Source organism: Chaetura pelagica, unplaced genomic scaffold, assembly GCF_000747805.2.
Source record: "Chaetura pelagica isolate M959 unplaced genomic scaffold, ChaPel_1.0 scaffold117, whole genome shotgun sequence".
Taxonomy (NCBI): domain Eukaryota; kingdom Metazoa; phylum Chordata; class Aves; order Apodiformes; family Apodidae; genus Chaetura; species Chaetura pelagica.
This window is the reverse complement of record NW_009954185.1, coordinates 517,405-536,113: the sequence shown is the minus strand read 5'-3', so window position 1 is coordinate 536,113 and position 18,709 is coordinate 517,405. Positions and strand designations below refer to the sequence as shown.

General features: G+C 43.4%; 1 protein-coding gene across 1 annotated transcript; it reads right to left on the bottom strand.

Moving 5' to 3' along the window:
* Positions 1-217: 217 nt before the first annotated feature.
* Positions 218-9,562, bottom strand: LOC104393434 (aldose reductase-like). Its single transcript, XM_010002926.1, has 11 exons — positions 9,507-9,562; positions 7,798-7,807; positions 6,842-7,009; positions 6,042-6,158; positions 5,324-5,401; positions 3,802-3,909; positions 2,961-3,067; positions 2,108-2,189; positions 1,561-1,644; positions 1,045-1,130; positions 218-257 (listed from the first exon to the last, which is right to left on the bottom strand). Exons 1-11 carry the CDS (start codon positions 9,560-9,562, stop codon positions 218-220), a joined length of 936 nt encoding a protein of 311 aa, XP_010001228.1.
* Positions 9,563-18,709: the final 9,147 nt, after the last annotated feature.

Genomic DNA, 18,709 nt, shown 5'->3' with positions numbered 1-18,709 from the left:
AGAATTTTGCTACAATAGGAGCAGAGATACAGATAAAGGACTAATAGAACAGTGGTTGATAATAAGGGAAGCAGTGAATGCCTGAGAGCTACCTTCTCCCATCTTGTTGTATGTATGCCACTTATGTTGTGATTTAATACATGTTAAGTAATTTAAATTGCTTGAAATAATGATATATGGTCCTGATCCCTGGAGGATCTGGAAGATGGTGCCTATGTTAGTCTTCCTGAAAAGGATAGTCCTTGTGATTTTTGCATCTAGAAAAAGAGAGTAGGATTAAGCACTTTAAGGGTATAGTCTTAAGGCTAAGAAGAAAAGCTTTTTACCCCAGACAAAAGCTCTGCAGAACTAAAACTGAACTACAAGAAAAGCACTAACATGACTCTCCTTAGTTTGCACAGGGCAGTGGAAATTAATGTTCTGTAACCTTCATAGTGGCCTTGATCCCAAAAGATAATTTATCTTTTGCTTAGAAGAAATTGCCAAACTTCCTTGCAACATTAAACTGCTCTCTTGTGAACTCCTAAGTCCACAGAATGCAATTAGGTAAGTGGGTAACCTGGGAAAACAGAATATATTGCAAATCTTGGTACATCTGTATCCAACCATTCTGTGTAGATGCTGCCTTAATAATGTTGGCATAAATACACAGGCACGACTTTTCACTTCAAAAAAACTTACAACTCTCATTCTTAAAATGGAGTTTATTTATACTGACTGTCTCTTACATGAAGTAGCCAAAGAAAACTTGCCACATGTTTACTTTGGACATTGTAGCTGATTTTGCTTTTCAGACAGCAGTTTGGTATGCATCCATTCTGAGTATCTTAACACACAACATACCTGCAGGAATCACGGTGCTACCGGCCTGTGTGACATGGGCAGTGCTCTAATAAACACTAGTGCTGGGTTCCAGCAGGTAAGGGTGTGACCACCTATTGGCTAAGGTTTGGTGTCTTTTTAAGTGGAGCTATCAAATACTGTCTGTTAAGAGGATATCCCGTGGTAATTCATTTTGCTAAACCATGGAGAAGGAGGAGCTACTCACTTGGTAAGGCACAGATGTGATACCACTTCTTGAAAGTGAGGCAGGTTTCCATCTCCTCTTCAGATAATTCAAGGTCAAATACCTGAATAAAGGTCCCAAACACCTGGGTTACTTCAGTTCTCAGAAGGACAAGTGTTAAGTTCATTTGCAGAAAGAACACCAAAAACAGAAGTAGGAAAGCCATGTCTGTTGAAGAACTAGGAGATGTGCAATGGATGCACATTTGTGGTGCACAATGAAAAAATATCCTAAGTTTATAGTGCTAGTGGGGTCTAATTATATTATAATTATATCACAAGGTGGAAAAGTAAATATCTCTTACTTGATGTGAGACTCAGCTCCTTACTTTTAAAGTCACTCTTGCATTCATAAAGAAGTTACCTACAGAGTATCTGACAGATAAAAGGGTTTTCTTTCAGTTTTATGTGTGAAGAGGCTACTTTGTTCCGTGGACCAAGTGGATTTTTCTGTTTAAGTATTAGCACTTAAAATTTTGGAAGACACACTCTCACCTTGAAATTTTCCTTGATACAGTGTGGAGTGACAGATTTGGGAATTACACTCATGTTTCTTTGAATCTGGAGCCGGATGAGCACCTGCAGGAACAGTTTGGGTGTTACCTCTGGAAAGTTCTGCCTGACCTCTGAAAGCCAAAAACCACATGTAGCCTCCATGGCTACATGAACAGCTCTACTGATAGTCAGAGATGGCTCAGACAGGAAAAGCTCTATAGTAGACCCTTCCTAATTATCATATGAATTCATTGAATCATCATTTGTCTCTGAAGTTGAGATGCCAGCAGGGGAGTGCACTGAACAAGAGTTCAGGCTGGCCAGGGATGCTGTGTATAGAAGTGGCCAGTGTCCCAGTTAAAGCCCAAAAGCCATTGGTAATCTTCTGTCCATCATTAAAACATAGTGCTTTAAAAATATTCTCTCTAAATTCATATGAGACACTCAGCTGGAACTGAGCTTTCTGCAATACCTCTGTAAATAGTTACTTTAAGCACAAGTAGGAAAAATACAAATTGCCAGGGAAAATTCTATGAGCAGTATTAACCTGAGCTGGGGTTTTGTTGCACTTGAGTGCAATTTCCTTTATTTGGGGATCATCAAAAAGGGAAATATCCTCTGGCTTGGGCCTGTGAAAATAAAAAGCAGACTTCAGGAGCTGGAAAGTTGAAAGTATCATCTTGCATGCTTTAATTCACCATTTTCTCCTTGCTCCAGTGCCTGCCTTCACTCTTTTCCTTTTATCACAGGTTGGCTGGCAGATGAGAAGTGGCCTGTAGCTTCTGTTTTAACAGGTCACTGTAAATACATTTCAGTCCAGCGTGGGAATTTTTTTGCTCTGGATCCTCAAAATTTAATCTCAAGAATGGGCAGCTGTTATGTCCTTCACAAGCACAGCTGCTCTGGTAAACACCCTGTCCCAGGTCAGAGAAAGCCATGAAGATTGCAGTACTAGCAAGATTTCTTCAGTACATCTATTTTAAAACCTCATCCAGTTGTCTCAGCAGGACTGCAGAGTTGCTATTTTCATAAGCATGTGCTGCTTTGTTCTTGTTGGTTGGTTGTATTTTTTTTTTCCATTCAGAAGCTCTCTTACATGTTTAATGAGCTCACCCAAGCTCAATTAAGAATATCTTCATTACTTTCATCAACCAATTGAGCTTTCTTTCACATAAATATGAAACTCCAGTAACAGCATGAGTATGAATTAGTGGACTGAATATCACAGCAAGTGGGAAAGAGGTTTCTCTCTGTGTGTGATTTTACAGGAATTAGTAATTTTAATTATTTTTTTTATTACACGAGTTTTACAGTGTGAGGCTTTAACCACATCCTAAGGCTGGTTTATTGTATTGGCTCCAATCTACATCTAAGAAAGAGGTCTCACAAAGCATTCTTACCATGGCCAGTTGGGTGCTCCAAGGGGACAATAAGGAGTGACAGAGATCCCTTTGGATTGGCAAAACTTAATCAGCTCTTCCTGAGGAAGATAAGGGTGGCTCTCAACCTACAAACAAAAATATCAGGTTTTGTCAGAAGCAGAAGGTATTTCAAGGTTTAGCATCACTATGGTGACCTACCAAACCCCACATTAACTTTGAAAAAGTTTTTATTTTTACAGCTATGGAGTTTTTAAGAGAGTCAGCTGGTATTTCAGACTGCTTCCTCTTCTTCCTAACCCTGCATCCAACAAGGCTAAATCTGCACACATGATTTCTTTCCAGGTGTCATTTTTCATGATCTCTTACAGTCCCCATATGAATGGGCTCCCAGATCCAGTTGTCTGCTTCCAGCTGAAGCACCCAAATCTCACATCCTACGTGTTCACCCCAGAAGTGCAGCCTTTAGTCCTATCAATTCACAGACTCTTTGGCCTTAGCTCCTGGTGCAAACACTGAGGCTGTTGGGAAGGAGAAGGCTAAGCCCTGCCAGGCTCTCCACTGCAGAGCTCAGCTCAGCCTGCACAAGCCCAGTGCTGCAGCCAGAAGAAAGGTGAAGGTGGGACTTTCAAACCAGGAGCACCAGGGGCTTGTGTGACTGCAGCTTCCCATGCAAGGAAGGGCACAGAATGTCCTGCATTGTTCCTTACTTTATGGTTTAGCCAGGAAAGGTCCAGTCTCACACAGGCATCAAAAAGCATAGCCTTGACATAAAAGCTATTCCACTGCCAGAAATGTTCCATCAAATGCAGCACCCCAGGCAGATGCGATGTCAGCGCCAATTAATTTGTGAACAACTTACCTGATTATTGACAGGTTTGTGTCTTAAGTCTGGTTTGCTCAAGAGCCAATCTATCTGTTTGTGGTTGAAGTTGGAGACTCCAATGGCCTTCACCAGCTCCTCCATAGCCTAAAAACACTAGGGAATCAGAATTGCTACTGAACTGAGGTGTTTTGGGTTTTTTTTCTTCATACTGAAAAATGCCTCTGCAAAGACTTGAGTTGTAAAAATCTTCATAGCTGGAATCCTCTTCTGATATGGCATTAGATCAGCACATTGAACAGTGGGACCCTGGTCAAAGACATGGACTCTTACATCATGCATCATCATACTCAGAGATAACAATATTATTCAAGATAACAGTTACTACACTACTATTATTTCTGTAAAATACAACTATATTGAAATACCATCCCCCAGGTAGACCTTCTGCTCATAAATAAAAGAGGGGGTTTTTTTAGGATAATTCCTCAGCTAACAAAATATTTATCCCATAATAAAAAGTTTGTCATTTGTAACAGAGCAGCTCAAGGAGAACCTGTTCTGGGAGAGCTAAAGCAGGATACCCAATCATGAACACCACTTAATTTCCAGAGATGCATCATTCAGCATTGGCAGCACAGCACGAGCAGTGCTGCATTCCCCTACCACCACCTATTTTCTTTCACACTAGCAAATGATAAAACAGCTGGACAGCCCTAGTTAGATTGGCGTCTCCAGCAGAAGGGAAATGGGAGGAAATAAGTTGCTATCAGTCTTTAGAGCAAAAGATTCACCACTTCCAAAGCAGAAATGTTTTTTATTTAAAGTTGTCATCATAAGCAGCAACCTGAAATACCCAATTTTTCCTTCAAATGAGAAAAAAAAAAAAAGTGCCTTATTCTTCATCTGACAGAAGGGAAAAAGCATCACTGAATTACTCTGACTCTTGGTGAGTCTCTTGTCCTCTTTTGACCTGGGCATACTGAGCACTGGTGGGGTGGAGGGGAAGGGAAGCCCAAACCTTCAGCCGAGCAGAAATTTGAACTTGTGCCCAAGTTGTGTCTCCCACGCAGCCTGTGCTCATGCCTGTTTGCCTTGCACACACAGCTCTAGCAAAGGACTTTGGGCAAGTTCTGGTACTTTCTAGAGGGGGGAAATCTGGATGCTCTGGGTACATTGGCACAGGCTCGTTGGCTTTGCTGTGGTCTGGGCAGCTTGGGTGCTACTAGGGATGAGGGTGGCTACAGCCAAAGCCACCGATGAACGCACGGAGAGAGGTGTGGGGACTGAAGTGACAGTGTCTGTCAGCCCAAGTCACTGCAGGGTACCCACACAGTCAAAGGTGTCCTCTTGCCATGGCCACCCAGCCACTTTAGTCGGCATGAAAATACCTCAGTTTTGGCAAAGTAACACAAAAAGGAGCCCAAGGGCACAAAGATCAGCAATTGTGGCTAGTTCACATCACAAAGCATCTCAAAACAATTCTTAAAGTGGAACCCTTAAAGTTTTCAGGCTATTATTTCAAACTAGCAAGAAAGTTTTGGCCTGTCAATGAGCGTACCTCCCATGTATCCAGAAAATCTGTATTGTTGGGGATGACCATGCCATTTCCATCTAGAGGAAAGAGCTGCTCTCCCACCTGTCATCACAAAAGAAAACAGGGTTTAAGGCAGGCTGAAATTGTAAGTAGTTAAAGAAATCCCTTGGAAATTCTACAAGTGAGTCGAGGTGGAGACACACTGGATATCCTGGCTCATGTTTGTGCTTATGTTTTGAAAGAAGTGGCCAAAACCAGTCATCTGTATGAACAGAGTAATCTTTGAGAAAATCTGCTTCTTGAGAATCTGCCCTGCAGGCAGAGGAAGGGCAGAGGCTTTTATGTGCCTCAGTCAGATTGGGGGATGGCCAGGGATGTGACACCATGGGGAAACAAAGATTTATTTAACCTGGAAGTAGAGAAGAGAAAATAGGAACTAAGGAATTCACAGATGTGAGATCCTGCATAAGCAAATGACAGTCAAATCCCAGTCTTTAAGAGGAATGTGATCTGGGTAGTAATCTGATCCATGACACAGAAATACTGTGCAGGGTAAATGAGGTACTACAAGACCTAACTTAAGCAGCCATGCCCTTACCTTTCCTCCAGGGCACTCCATGCAAAGGTTTGTCATTATGTCCTAATGAGGTTTAGTAACACTCCTAATTAGAGAGGACTAAGGGCATGTCCAGACCCAAAGGAAAAGATGGCAGAGCTCCAACAGGATTTGAAGTCTCAATACCTTGAATCCCATGGGCCAGGGCATCAAATAGAGATCCAAATAATCCAGCTGGAGGGCAGCAAGTGTTTTCTGGCATGCCTCCTTCACCAGGGATCTCTTGTGGAAGGTGGACCACAGCTGTGGGGGTAAAGCAAAACCTGGGAGCTGCTCTCCTAACCTCATGGCCGCAGAGCATCCCTGGCAGGGAAACACAAGGCGCAGACACGGGGCAGATCATGATATAACACATCTTCTTGTCTTGAGGAAGTGCCACTTGTGTGCACTTAATTTTCTTTGTCATACTGTCAGTTAAGTAAAACAACTATGAGATACTCTAAAATTCCAACAATTCATACAGCAATTAAACAAAACGAGGGAAAAAAGCAAAACTGGTGCAAATCGACTGACCAGCTTCCAGCAGATAGAAGTTACTTTATTTTTCCTACCATTGTTGTTGGGGGAAAAAACAAAACAAAACACAACATACAGGAGTGAACAGGCTGAGGGCGGCGACGCAGCAGGAGTGACCACGAACACAATAGTCCTGCTTCCTATCTCAGAGGTAACTGAGAGCACGGCCTCAGTTCCTGTCTCCATGCTGACAATGGATATGGACTACAAAAAAATCCCTCCCAAATCAAGCCCATTTTTTTTTTTGTCAAGAGTTGGCCTCTTCCTTCCCTCTATCCTCAAAATGCTTTGCCCTGGCAGAGAGGAGTGAATTTCCAGACCAGCTTCATTGCCTAGCGCTTTACAGGTGGGGACCTTGTCTCGTCTCCCAAGAGCTGGTCTCACATGAGACAACTTATCCAAGGACATACCTTACTGACAATAAAGAGGTTTTCTCGCCTGACAACCCCCTCCTCAATCTTTTCTTGTAGTGTATCCCCGATCTCTCTCTCATTCTGGTACAGGTAGGCACAGTTGAAGTGGTGGTACCCAACATCTATGGCAAACTTTACTGCATCTCTTGCTCTTCCTTGCAGAGACTGAAACAAAAAGCCAGTAGTTTGGTAGAGCTGTCCTGGTTTGACCCAAGTTTGCTGTTCTTCAAATCCGGATACTTTAAGCTTCCGTATAATGAGGTGTTGGATCTCACTTTCATTGTTCTCTGGAATAAAATGGCCATGGGAGTCACTGATGAGTCACCTGAGCTGATCTGCCCTTTTTTTCTAAGGATTGAATATTCATATTCAGACACTAGGCTATTTCGAAATAAGTTCTAATTTGCCCAGAAATCTTACGATACTGGCGACATAAGGAAGTCAATCACCTCTGGAAAGCTCCCTGGCCCTGCACACAAACAAGGCAGCTCTTGTTGACCAGGACAGCAAAACGCTACAGACAGTGCCACCTCCTGGGCAAAACACACAACCTGGTGTTTAATAGCAAGCTAAATCCCTCCAGATTCTTGGCTTGGAGACACAGAGTTGTTTGATGACTGGATACCGACTGTGGAAAATGGCACTTCAAAAAGAAATGTGATTCAAAACAGCGACCACCTCCTAAATTTAACTTCATTATATCCCCACCCATCATCTTTTTCTTTTCTTTTCTTTTCTTTTTTTTTTTTAATATAATTTCACTTCTCCAGATATTTCCAACCACAGGGTGCTTGTTCCATTCACCGAAGTTAAAAAACACCCCAAACAACAACATAGAAACTGCAGTGTTTTTTTTCCACAAGGCTACACACAACCAACTAACCAGTTGACAGTTTTACAGATTTTCCTTCTTGCAGCCCCATTCCCTTTCCCACCCCTTCCTACAGGTGAACACTCCAGCTCCTCGGGCAGCATGGGAAAAGCATGGGCTAATGGCAAAACCAACCAAACGCTGGGCCTTGCCAAGTACCTTATCTCCTGGTGCTGCTGTGGCATGGGAAAGCTGCCCTGCAGGAATGAGAGCTCCCTGGGGAACAAAAAAAACACAGGGGGGACTGAAGGAGGGCTTTTGAGTGGAGGATTGGAGAGCAAAGGTGACTCCATACCCTGTGATTACACAAAACTCGGTAACTTGAGATGTTTTTAAGAAAAAAACAAAAAACAACTAAAAAAACAATTCATTGCTTCATTTTACACAGTGCTCGCTGAGCAGGACTTCCAGTCATAGTGACTGAGTAAAGGAGAGGTCCCTTTGTCACATCAAGACACAGGGAGTCAGAGCTGAAGTTGCTGTGGGAACCTTAGATCAAGAGGCTTTGGTTAAGTAATCGCAGTGGGTTTGGGCCACGTGTTTATTGCATTAACACAAGAGATTTTTGTGGTGGCAGGGATTACATATCCAAAACCTTCCTTGTCTACAGTCCTAACCTGTTCCTGTTCGTGTCCTAATGCTTCCTTCAGAGAATTACAGAAGGTTAGGGGTTGGAAGGGACCTCCAAAGATCATCGAGTCCAACCCCTCTGCCAGAACAGGACCAAAACAATGGCAGATCACTCAGAAAGGCATCCCGACAGGTCTTGAAAGTCTTGAGAGAAGGAGACTCCACAACCTCTCTGGGGAGCCTGTTCCTCATGTGTCACAACATCAGTGCCCTAAGAGGCCCCACACCAGGCACACTTTGGCTTTTTATAGCCAACTTAGTTACTTCAGGCTCCTCAGTGTCTTTTGTCATCAGACCAATCAAGACTGAAAGGGTTAAACAAACTCAGCCCTATTTGTGCATAAGTTATGTGACAATTAGCAGCAGCTGACCCAAAAACATGGCAAGAATATTTAAAGATATTTTTATGCTGACTGGACAGTGTTTCACTTGTTTCAAGAAGCTGGAAGCTTGTGATTCAACATGTTTAGTTTCCAGTCTAAAATCCAGGGGACAAGCCACTATTTTTTTTTCTTTCTTAAGAAGCTCACTTTCTTAAAATTTTCTGCTTGCTTCCAGGCTCCTTTTACATGTATAGTTCAGTGTATTCTTGTATCTTCTCTCTTACCTAAAGTCTATTTTATAACATTTGCAGGTAAAGACCCACCCAAACTATATTTTCCTGCAAAGTGCTGCATCTCATCTGCTGCCACACGAGTAAGTTACCTTAAGTCTCTAATGAGTCCATGTAAATTTCCATTTCAAAATCCACTGATTGCCACTTAAGTTCCTATATATAGATGCACTCATAAAAGATGACACCTACATGACATGCTGGGATATTATTACCCAGTGCCAAAAGCAGAAAAATAAAAACACAAAGACAAATAAGCTGGGCAGAATTTTTTTACTTTTCTAGTATGTCAGTTTTTTCCATAGCTAAGGAAAATCTCCTTCTACCTGCTCACTTAAAAAATTTCCTGAAGGACAAGTGTAAATACGTGCAATACCTGAAATACTTCAAAAGGCAAGGAAATCTGCACAGGGGATTTGCTGCATTTTCCTGACCTGAGATTGCTGTAGAAGTCTAACATGGTTCTCAGCAATCTCCTGGTGTCACCTGCGTGACCAGAGGCACAGGGACAAGGAGAGTTCCCCAGCCCCAGTAGGTACCTGCTAAGCCCCAGTCCCAAGATGGGCATCCCCACACAGATGGGCAGCTCCAGGCAGGTGGCCATGCGTGGTCTCCTCCCAGCTGCCACAGGAAAGGAGAGGCTACAGCCTCCTGCAAAACCTTTTAAACAGGCTTCGCCCCTCCCTCCTGCCTGCTGACTAGCTGCAGACAAGGAAAATATGGGTAGAAAGGCTATAATAAGCAAAAGAATGCAGGGATTTTGCCCTTATCTCACCCTTCGGGGTGTTTAAAAACTGATTGTGGGCTCCTCACATGAACCTGTTGAGTGAGCTTGTCATGCCAGTTGCACATATTGCACTGACTGAGGTTGCAGGTTTTTGTATACCTCATGGTCTCTGCTTTTTTACAAGAAATTCTGTATTTGAGGAATATGCACACACCCCAAGAAACATTTGTCATCTCACCTGTCTGCTACTGAACACATCTCCAGAAGAACCACAAAGTTGTCTCAGAAGGAAGCACAGATCTGTCCACAGGAGGGATCAAATTTTTTAAAATTCTCAATACTGCTTCATCCCCACAGCACTGGGCACCCAGCACCCATATTATATATACAGAATCATAGAATGTGTGGGGTTGGAAGGAACCTTTAAAGGTAATCTAGTCCACCCTGCTCTGTAGTGCACAGGTACCTTTTTGACTAGACCAGATTGCTCAGAACCTTGTCAAGCCTTGAATGTTTCCAGGGATGAGGCCTCCACCACATGTCTGGGTACCCTGTTCCAATGCTTCACAACCCTCATTTGTAACTTCTTCCTGATAGCAAATCTAATTCTACCCTCTTCTAGTTTAAGACCATTGTCCCTCATCCTATCTCTACCAGCCCTTGTAAAAAGCCCCTCCCCAGCTTTCCTGCAGCCCCTTCAGGTACAGGAGGGCTGCTGTAAGGTCTCCCCAGAGCCTTCTCTTCTCCAGGCTGAACAGCCCCAGCTCTCTCAGCCTGTCTTTGTAGGAGAGGTGCCCCAGCCCCCTGATCATTTTTGTGGCCTTTCTCTGGACTCCCCTCCACTGCCCTTGTTACAGCCTATTGCTCATACTCACAAGCTGCGGGACAGGGGGACAACATTGTCATTTTCATGACGGGTTTGTCCCACTTGAGAGAGGAGTTGAGAAATAAATAAAGCTTTGTTTTCTCAAGAGCCATCTTGCTTGCCCTGTGTGACTCTTCAAAATCAAAACTGCTTGGTCTGCAAAGCTGATGATCACCAACAGCACACCATGGCACTTCTGTGTTTCCTGGAGCAGCCACTCAGTCATTTTCTATACTTACCCACTTTACAGAAGCCAGACACCTTGGATTGTCTTGTCCCTTGTTTCTGTGTCACTGCTACTTTATGGCCTTTCCTGTTTGCATGCTGTCCTACATCAGATGTTTTACCACTCACAACTGAAAAACAACTTCTGCATTAAAAAAACAAAACAAAAACAAAAAAAAAACCGCAAACAAACAAACCAAAAAATCCAGTTCTATAAGGCTCAAAAGGAATAGCAGCCTATTCTGGAAAATGCAAAACCTCTTGGTTTTGCACACAGTAGGTTTGACCCCAGCCTGGAGGCTCCTGCCAGAAGGAGCTGGCATGCTACCTGGTTTCAGAGCCCTGCACAAAATTTTGCAAGAACTCATTTTAAAAATACAAGTGCTAAGCATTTATTGTTTATCCAGCCATTAATGAATTTTTTCACTCCCTGTCGTTTCTTTGCCTGTTATGGGCAGAACCAGCCCCAGGATAGCACCATGTTTCAACAGGCAGCATCTCAAACGCCCAGCAACCCAGGTCACCCTGAACAGGCACTTTTTACCACATGCAGACCCCACATGCAGAATATGCTCAGCCTGGCAGTAAAAACTTGTTTTGAAGCTAATCCAGATAAAAGTCAACAAAGCCAGAGTGTCGGGGCAGAGGTGTCCAGCGAGGGAAGAATGCAAGACAATCAATATGATTGATAGAGCAAACTCCAACTTTATTAGAAGTGACAGGCCCTTATATACCCTGATCCCGAGTTTGTACAAGTCCGGAACTACACTTATGATTGGTCAGTTGTTCTAGAGCCTGCCACAATCTAAACAGTGACTGGCTCCTAGGCTCAGGTATGCACATGCTCAGTCAGAACTCTCCACCCCAACTCCTTCTTCCGCACATCTAGGTGTTTACTTCGTAGCTTCACTTTTATCAACTGGTTCTCATGAGAAGGTCCTTGGTCACTGAGGCCCAGGTGTTCTTCAGTAAAAACAAGATTGCTCACACATCCAATGTGTATTAAACAACCTGCAACAAATCCCCCTTTTTCTTTTGAGCAATAGAGGCCCAATTTAAGGCCTTACTGGCCATAGAGAATACATGATACAATTATGGATACTACAACAATAATCATTAATATTACCAATCCCTTTTATACTTATTCTAAGCAACCACTCAGTTATCTTCAGTGACCACAGCCAGTCCCAGGTCAGATGTAGTGGAGAGTTGATGACGGCAATCTTCTTCATGTTTCCTAGTTAAACCTGCAACTACTTGTGAAGAGATTAAATGATTAAATAAATTTTCACACAGCACTCTGTTAGAATCTTCATATCTAAGGTCCCGTGCTAGCAATAAAATCAATAGCACTGTGATTCTGTAAAGCAACATTCATATTAGTTACTAAGGCACTCAATATTTCTTATTAATCTTTTACTATAAAGCATGTTAGTTATGCAATTTTATCAAAGCTTTTGCAATTGTAAGCTGAAACAAAACACTTCTTAACATACTACAAATTTACATTAACTCTTTGCTTAAGGACACACTGCCCTTGCTATGTTCAGCACTTAGCTTCATCCCATAATGCCTTTGTGGATCCATGGCCTTGTTTGGCTAACGAGCCTTCAACACCAGAGAGACTGAGCATGAGCACACTCAGCACTCCCAAGGCAGACATTCAAAGAGCCCCAGAAGGCATCAATCCACCCTGCTGCTCCCTACAACAGGTCCCTAGTGGTACAACCTCTTGTCCTCCAGAGCCAGATTTCCTTTAGGATTCTGTGCCTTTTCACATTGGGTAGTTTTCCTCTTATATCCTCAACCTGTCTCAACCAGCAGCAGCTGTCCCTGCCTTGCAGCCTGACCCTTCCTGTAGGACCCAATGCCACCAACCTCGTCATTGCTCCATCCTACAGGCTGGCCTCCTGCCCAGAAGGAGCAAGAGCTGGCTTTGGCCACCAGGCACCTCATCCCCACCTCCAAGGATTTTAGCAGAGGTGTGCAGATCACTGCAGCTTTGGGACAAGCTGAAAGAGAATCCTTTCAATTTAATTTCTGAAGTCAAAAAGACTGGTTCTGCTCTACCTGAATTCTGCAACAAAAGCAAGATTTAACCAGCAGTTCTACTGCTCAGTGCTACTATGTGGAGATTTGATGCATTTATGTTGTTTTTCTCCTTAGCTGTGAGAGAAGTGCGTTATATAGAGGAAAGATACATGACGGCCAGAGCCCACTGGATCATCCACCTGATGTCCCAGTCACAGTGACTGCTGGGGTACCTGTACAGCTGCTCTACAGCCAAGGACAGAAAGAAATTCACTTCAGCTCATTGCTGAAACTAATGTAGAGTAACAACAGGCTGGCTTTCCAGTACAGCTGTCATGTCCACTCTTCCTCAGTGACACATAGCCACCTCCCTAAAGAGAGAGCCTCTCCCAGTTCCTTGACCTCCTATTATGGTTTAAGTGGACCCGGCAAATTGTTGACACCTGTAAGAGGAACTAGAAAGAGAGAGTCTTCAGAACCCTGAAGGAATGAGAAGGTCAGAACAGAGAGGGTCAGGATTCCCTCCCACTTCCTGCCATACTCTTTAAAGGCCAGAGAACCAAAAGCTCAGCCCCTCTTTCCTATGCCTTTCCTCTTTGCTGGTGATGCTGCTCAGAAGCTCCTGTCTTCTTTCTCAATTTGCCACATGCTCTGCAGAATCCAACTCTATGTGATGCTGTGAGGAGCCACAGACCCCTCTCCTGAAGCAGCCTTGCCACATGGGACTCTCACTCACCTATTTCTCTGATCATTGAGATCAGTTTTGTATATATCCATATGTAAGTTTACACATCTGTTCCTCACCCCACGTGTTACTCCCTTTTCCGTGTTACAGTGAACTTGTTCCAGTTTCAATTTCCAACCTTTAAGTCTCTCGTCCTTATTCCCCTTTTATCTTCCCTTGGGGAGAGCGGGGGGTAATAGAGAGCAGTTCTGCCCTCTGGTTTGTGTGACCACTAAACCAAAACATGTCCACTCTGCCCACCACAAAGGCAGACATGGAGAGGGTTATCCCACTCGCTGCTTCTGCCATCCCTCACACAGCAAAGCATGGTTTCATACTGAACCAAACTGCATCCCACCAGCTGCTGAAATTTCACTCATTAGTCTATTTCAGGAAAACAGTCATTAACTCAGAGCACCCTTACTCTGTGAATGTCCTTGTTCACTTTGACTTTAAGTCCTTGTTTAGTTTTTCAAAGCACTTACAACTTTTTGGTTTTTTAAAAAAATCCAGATAGATTTAGCTCAGAAGCATTTATCTTCCAGCTTCTTGGCTTCACATAGGTCAGAAAATTTTGTTACCTATGAAGCTGTCAAAAGTGGCAGTGACTCCTTAGCACATTTCCACAGGCAGGTGCAAACAGTGCTGAGCCTGATGACTTGAAGCTGGTAAAATATAAGCCAGCCAAGTAGGAAACAGCACAGATTCAGAGCTAAATAGCTCTCTTCTGAAAACTAATTGCTTCATAAAACACCTTTAAAAGATTGCCTGAGGTTTCTGCTTGCACTTGTGAGCAGGGGGAAGGCAGCACTTTCCTAACAGCTTCAAGTCCAAGTTGTGTTAGCTGAGAAAATACCAGCCCGGATGTTACCGGTGAAGCCGGTCCCACCTTGTCATAATCAAAATTTCTCTGGGAAAAGGATGCTTCCGTCAGGGCAGGATCAGAAACCTGGCTTTAAGGACTGAAAAGGTAATGCTGTAGGAAACACTGGGGGCCAGCAAAGGGCCAGTGTTGGCTGGCTGCCAGGAGGGCAAAAACTGAGGCTGTCCCCAGGGGCAAACAAGGCAGCAACAGCCATTGAGAGAACCTGCTTAGCCAAGGTCTAACCTGTGCAAAGAAGATGCCTTTGATTACTTAAAACTACAGCCATTCTCCTGCAGGAATATGATCAGAGGATTCAGTTTTGGAGTCTATCAGACTCAACAGATCATTGTGATCCACAAAATTATCAGTAAAGCCATTATTATTAAAATTATCAGTAAAGTCCTAATGTGATTTGCACATTTTTTAACTTCTGTCTTATCAACTTGTGCTTTTTAATCTGAATTAGGATAGGTCCTTTTCTGAAGATCTTTTTTAAGTGTAGAACTTCAGTATAGCATTTTTGTGTAAATATCAATGATACCTAGTTGATAAGTGACTCCTGTAAATTAAAACGATACTGGAAGTAAAGTATGAAAAAAATTCTCTCTTTTACTTTCATGTATAATTTTAGGATTTACAACATATTTAAATTTCAGATGTTATAAGTGTGTGTGATAAATATATTATCTATATATATTTCCTTTTTTTTTTTTCTGCATTTCTTGAAGGTGGGGAATATGGAATTTGAAGGTAAATCTGACAAAGATGAAGCAGAGAATCTGTGTATTTTGCTACTGCTCTATCTCACAGACTCCTTCCCTTAGGACATGATAATCTCAAAACAAACAAAAGAAAGAGAGGAAGAGTTACCAGGACCTACAATAATCTCTCCACACACGTAGTCCTGGCTTTATCTGCTTTTTCAAAGCCAAATGCCAGGCAGTTACAAATGCCAGGCTTCATTTGCACAGTGGCTCAAACACAGGGTAAATAATCCTTTGCAGCAGCTCTACAACGGTGTTGTGAGTTAAGGTAGAGATTATCTAGATACGCCTTTCCGTAGCCAGCCTCTGGGAAGGTTTAGCCTCATTTCCTCAGCTGTTACGAGTTGAACATAAGCATTATGTCTCACCAGAATACATCTTCTGAGGGTAACACGTCTGTGCGTGTGGTCAGTAGCCTCCCACCTGCATCCCTTGCTCTGCTGCCTGAGGGGTGAAAGGGAGGGCTGTGTTTTTTACAGAGTACAATCCTTGTTCTTTTTCAAAAGCAGGTTCTGTATGTTTCTTTCCACACACCTCACAGACAGAGCAGTTTTTCAGAGGATCCAGGATCAGTCTCAGTCCTTATTTTCATTATGTAGATAAATTCAGTGCTTACAACAGGACAGTTAAAGCATTTCACACTTCAGCTGTCTAGACCTCAGAGACTTTTGGTCTTTGTGTTGTAGCCTTCCATTGAAAGGAAAACTGGGATCAGTCTCAGTGTTTGTGAACCTAATTCTAAAAGTGGCCCCAAGGAGCCTGAATTGCTAGAAATACCTCATTGGAGCTTCCAGTATTTAAGGTGTATGTTCTGTGTAGACCTCTGGCTACATCATGTCTGGGACCTGATTGCCTGTGTTGAGTCTGTGTGTCAGGGCTTTGGTAGCAGTGGAGGGGCCACGGGGTGGCTCCTGTGAGAAGCTGCTGGAGACCCCCAGCTCCAAAAAAAGCCAGACCTGCCTCTGGCCAAGCCCAAGCCCATCAGCAACAGTGATAACCTCTGAGAGTAACATATTAAGAAATGGAAACTGCTAAAGGACCTGCAGGGGAGAGCAGAGGAAGAGTTGAGAACAATACCTGAGCAGAGATAACAAGGTCAGTGAGGAAGAAGAGGGAGAAGGTGCCCAAGTAGAGGCTACCCTGCAGCCAGCCCATGGTGAGAGGGCAGTTGTCCCCTGCAGCCCGTGGGGGAGCACTGTGGAATAGTCTGTGAAGGACCACGGTGGAGCAGATGTGGACCTGCAGCTGTGCAGGACCCCATGCCAGGGGAGGTGGCTTCTTCCAGAGCAGGCCGTGATTCTGTGGGCAGCCTATGCTGGAGCAGTCTGTTCCTGATGGACTGCACCCCATGGGGGGGACTCTGACATGTCAGAGAAATTTGTGAAGGACCTTATCCTTTCGGAGGGACCCCCTGCTGGAGCAGGGGAAAAGTGTGAGGAGTCATACTCCCAGAGGAGGGGCAGCAGAGGCAACATGTGACAAATTGTTCACAACCCCCATTCCCTGTCCCCCTGTGCCACTGCAGGGGAAGAGGTAGAGAAAGCAGAGCAAAGTAATTTGGGGCCAGGAAGAAGGGAGGGGTAGGGGAAGGTATTTAAGATCTGTTTTTGTTCTTTGTTGTCCCACTCTGATTTGGTGACAAATTTATTTTTTCCCCAAGTCGAGTCTGTTTTGCCTGTGACCATAACTGGTTGAGCGAAGCCTCCCTGTCCTGTCTCGACTCACCAGCATTTCGTTCTATTTTTCTCCTGACCACCCCACAGTGGTGGGGAGCAGTGAACGAGCAGTCCCAGTGGTTCTGTGTTGCAGGCTGGGCCTAAACCGTGTCGCTGCCTCTGACTGGAAGCACACAAGACAACAACATGCTTACAGAAATGCTCAATAATCCAGCTGTGCTGGTGGCAGAGGTCAGGCAAGTTCATCCCCACCACCAGGATGGTGGACCTTGCTAGTACAGTGAAATAAAAACCTGCTAGCTCATAAAAATGTAATTTCACAGCTGTGCTCCAAGTTCTCACAATTCACCTTTCACATAACAGAAAGCAGACATGAGAACTTCATCATCAGTTCAAAAATAAAATTAGGTTATATACAGATGCCATTATAACTAAATTAGTCATTTTAAAAATGCACTCAGTCCCACACAAAATAGCACCCTAGACTAATATGTGAGGCTAGGAGATACTTTTAGATCCTGAACTACTGGAACCACTGATCCTCTCGCAGACTGTGGTAGACCAAGACTTACCACAATGAGTGCTTTACATCACAACCAAAGATTTTAACTTTCCTCACAGTTGAGTCTTGGGATGGCCTTTTAGAACACTGCTCTTCTGCTTGTCACATGTGACCAACCTTCCTTTCTAGCTCTCTCGTTTCGCTCCCACTGTGTGTTCTTGCCATGGGAGCACAAGCTGAACCAACAGCAAAGAGTCACTGGACTCAACATGAGATTTAAAAATTACTCACTTTCATGAGAAAATTATTCTCTCCCGATCATGTTCTGCTTGAAGGACATGTCCAGTTCATGGACAGAGAAGAAAGAGGGAGCATGACAACTCCAGCTGGAAACCTGCTGTCCTGTTTTGAACCAGGATGAAGCCACTTTTCCTTTTACTGATTATTTTTTTTTACCTTCAGTAAGCTCTCTTTTAAAAGTAAATGTTGCAGCTAGGACTGGAGTGTGACACCTGCTCAAGAGTACCAAAGGAAAATCCCAGAAGTTCAGGAATATTAAGGCATCTCACTTCTCATACCAGTGTATGGAGTGTGTTATGCAAATCACTAGGTAGCTTCAGAATCTCTGTTGCTTGGAATATACAGGAAAGAATATGCATCTAAATGCCAGATAACCATGCCAAAACATTTATGATCTGCATAAATATATACAAACTCATTGTGTAAATCAGAACTACTATGATAGCTCCTGATTTTAAAGTACGTCTTCATGCTGACACCCCCTTTCAAGCACATCTCAACATTCATTTTCACAAAGGTTTTAAGAAGCAAACATCACTGATGCATGTGTCATGAGTGGCCTGATCCTTGTTCCAGCTGTTTCTCAAGAATTTTGGAGTGTCCAGGAGAGATTGCCAGCATCTAACATGGCACTAAAAGGGCAAAGTCTCAAGCTCTTACAGCCTTCCTGACTAGGTATGGCTATCACAGCTCTCCAGCCATACCACCAGTTTCCTTGGAACATCAGGGAGGCTTTCAGGCAAAATGCTTCCCCTGTACTGCAACACATGGTATCAGCATTAACGAAACTAGTAAGTCAGCAGAAACAAGGACTAATTTTACAGTATTTTAGGGGGAATTTAGTATCTAGAATCACATAAATACCAAAAATATATGGAGGAAAAATTTTCTAAGTGCAACAGTTCTAAGTTTCCTTCTCTCGTTGAGTCTCTACTGCACTTTTTTCATAAATAAATGTAAAAGGTAGAAGTTGCTGACGTAGTGCCTAGTGTCCTTCTTTGTGGAACATTTCTACACATCCACACTGGTAGAGAGGTGCTGAACTCCATGGACAATGTATGGCTTCCTCAGA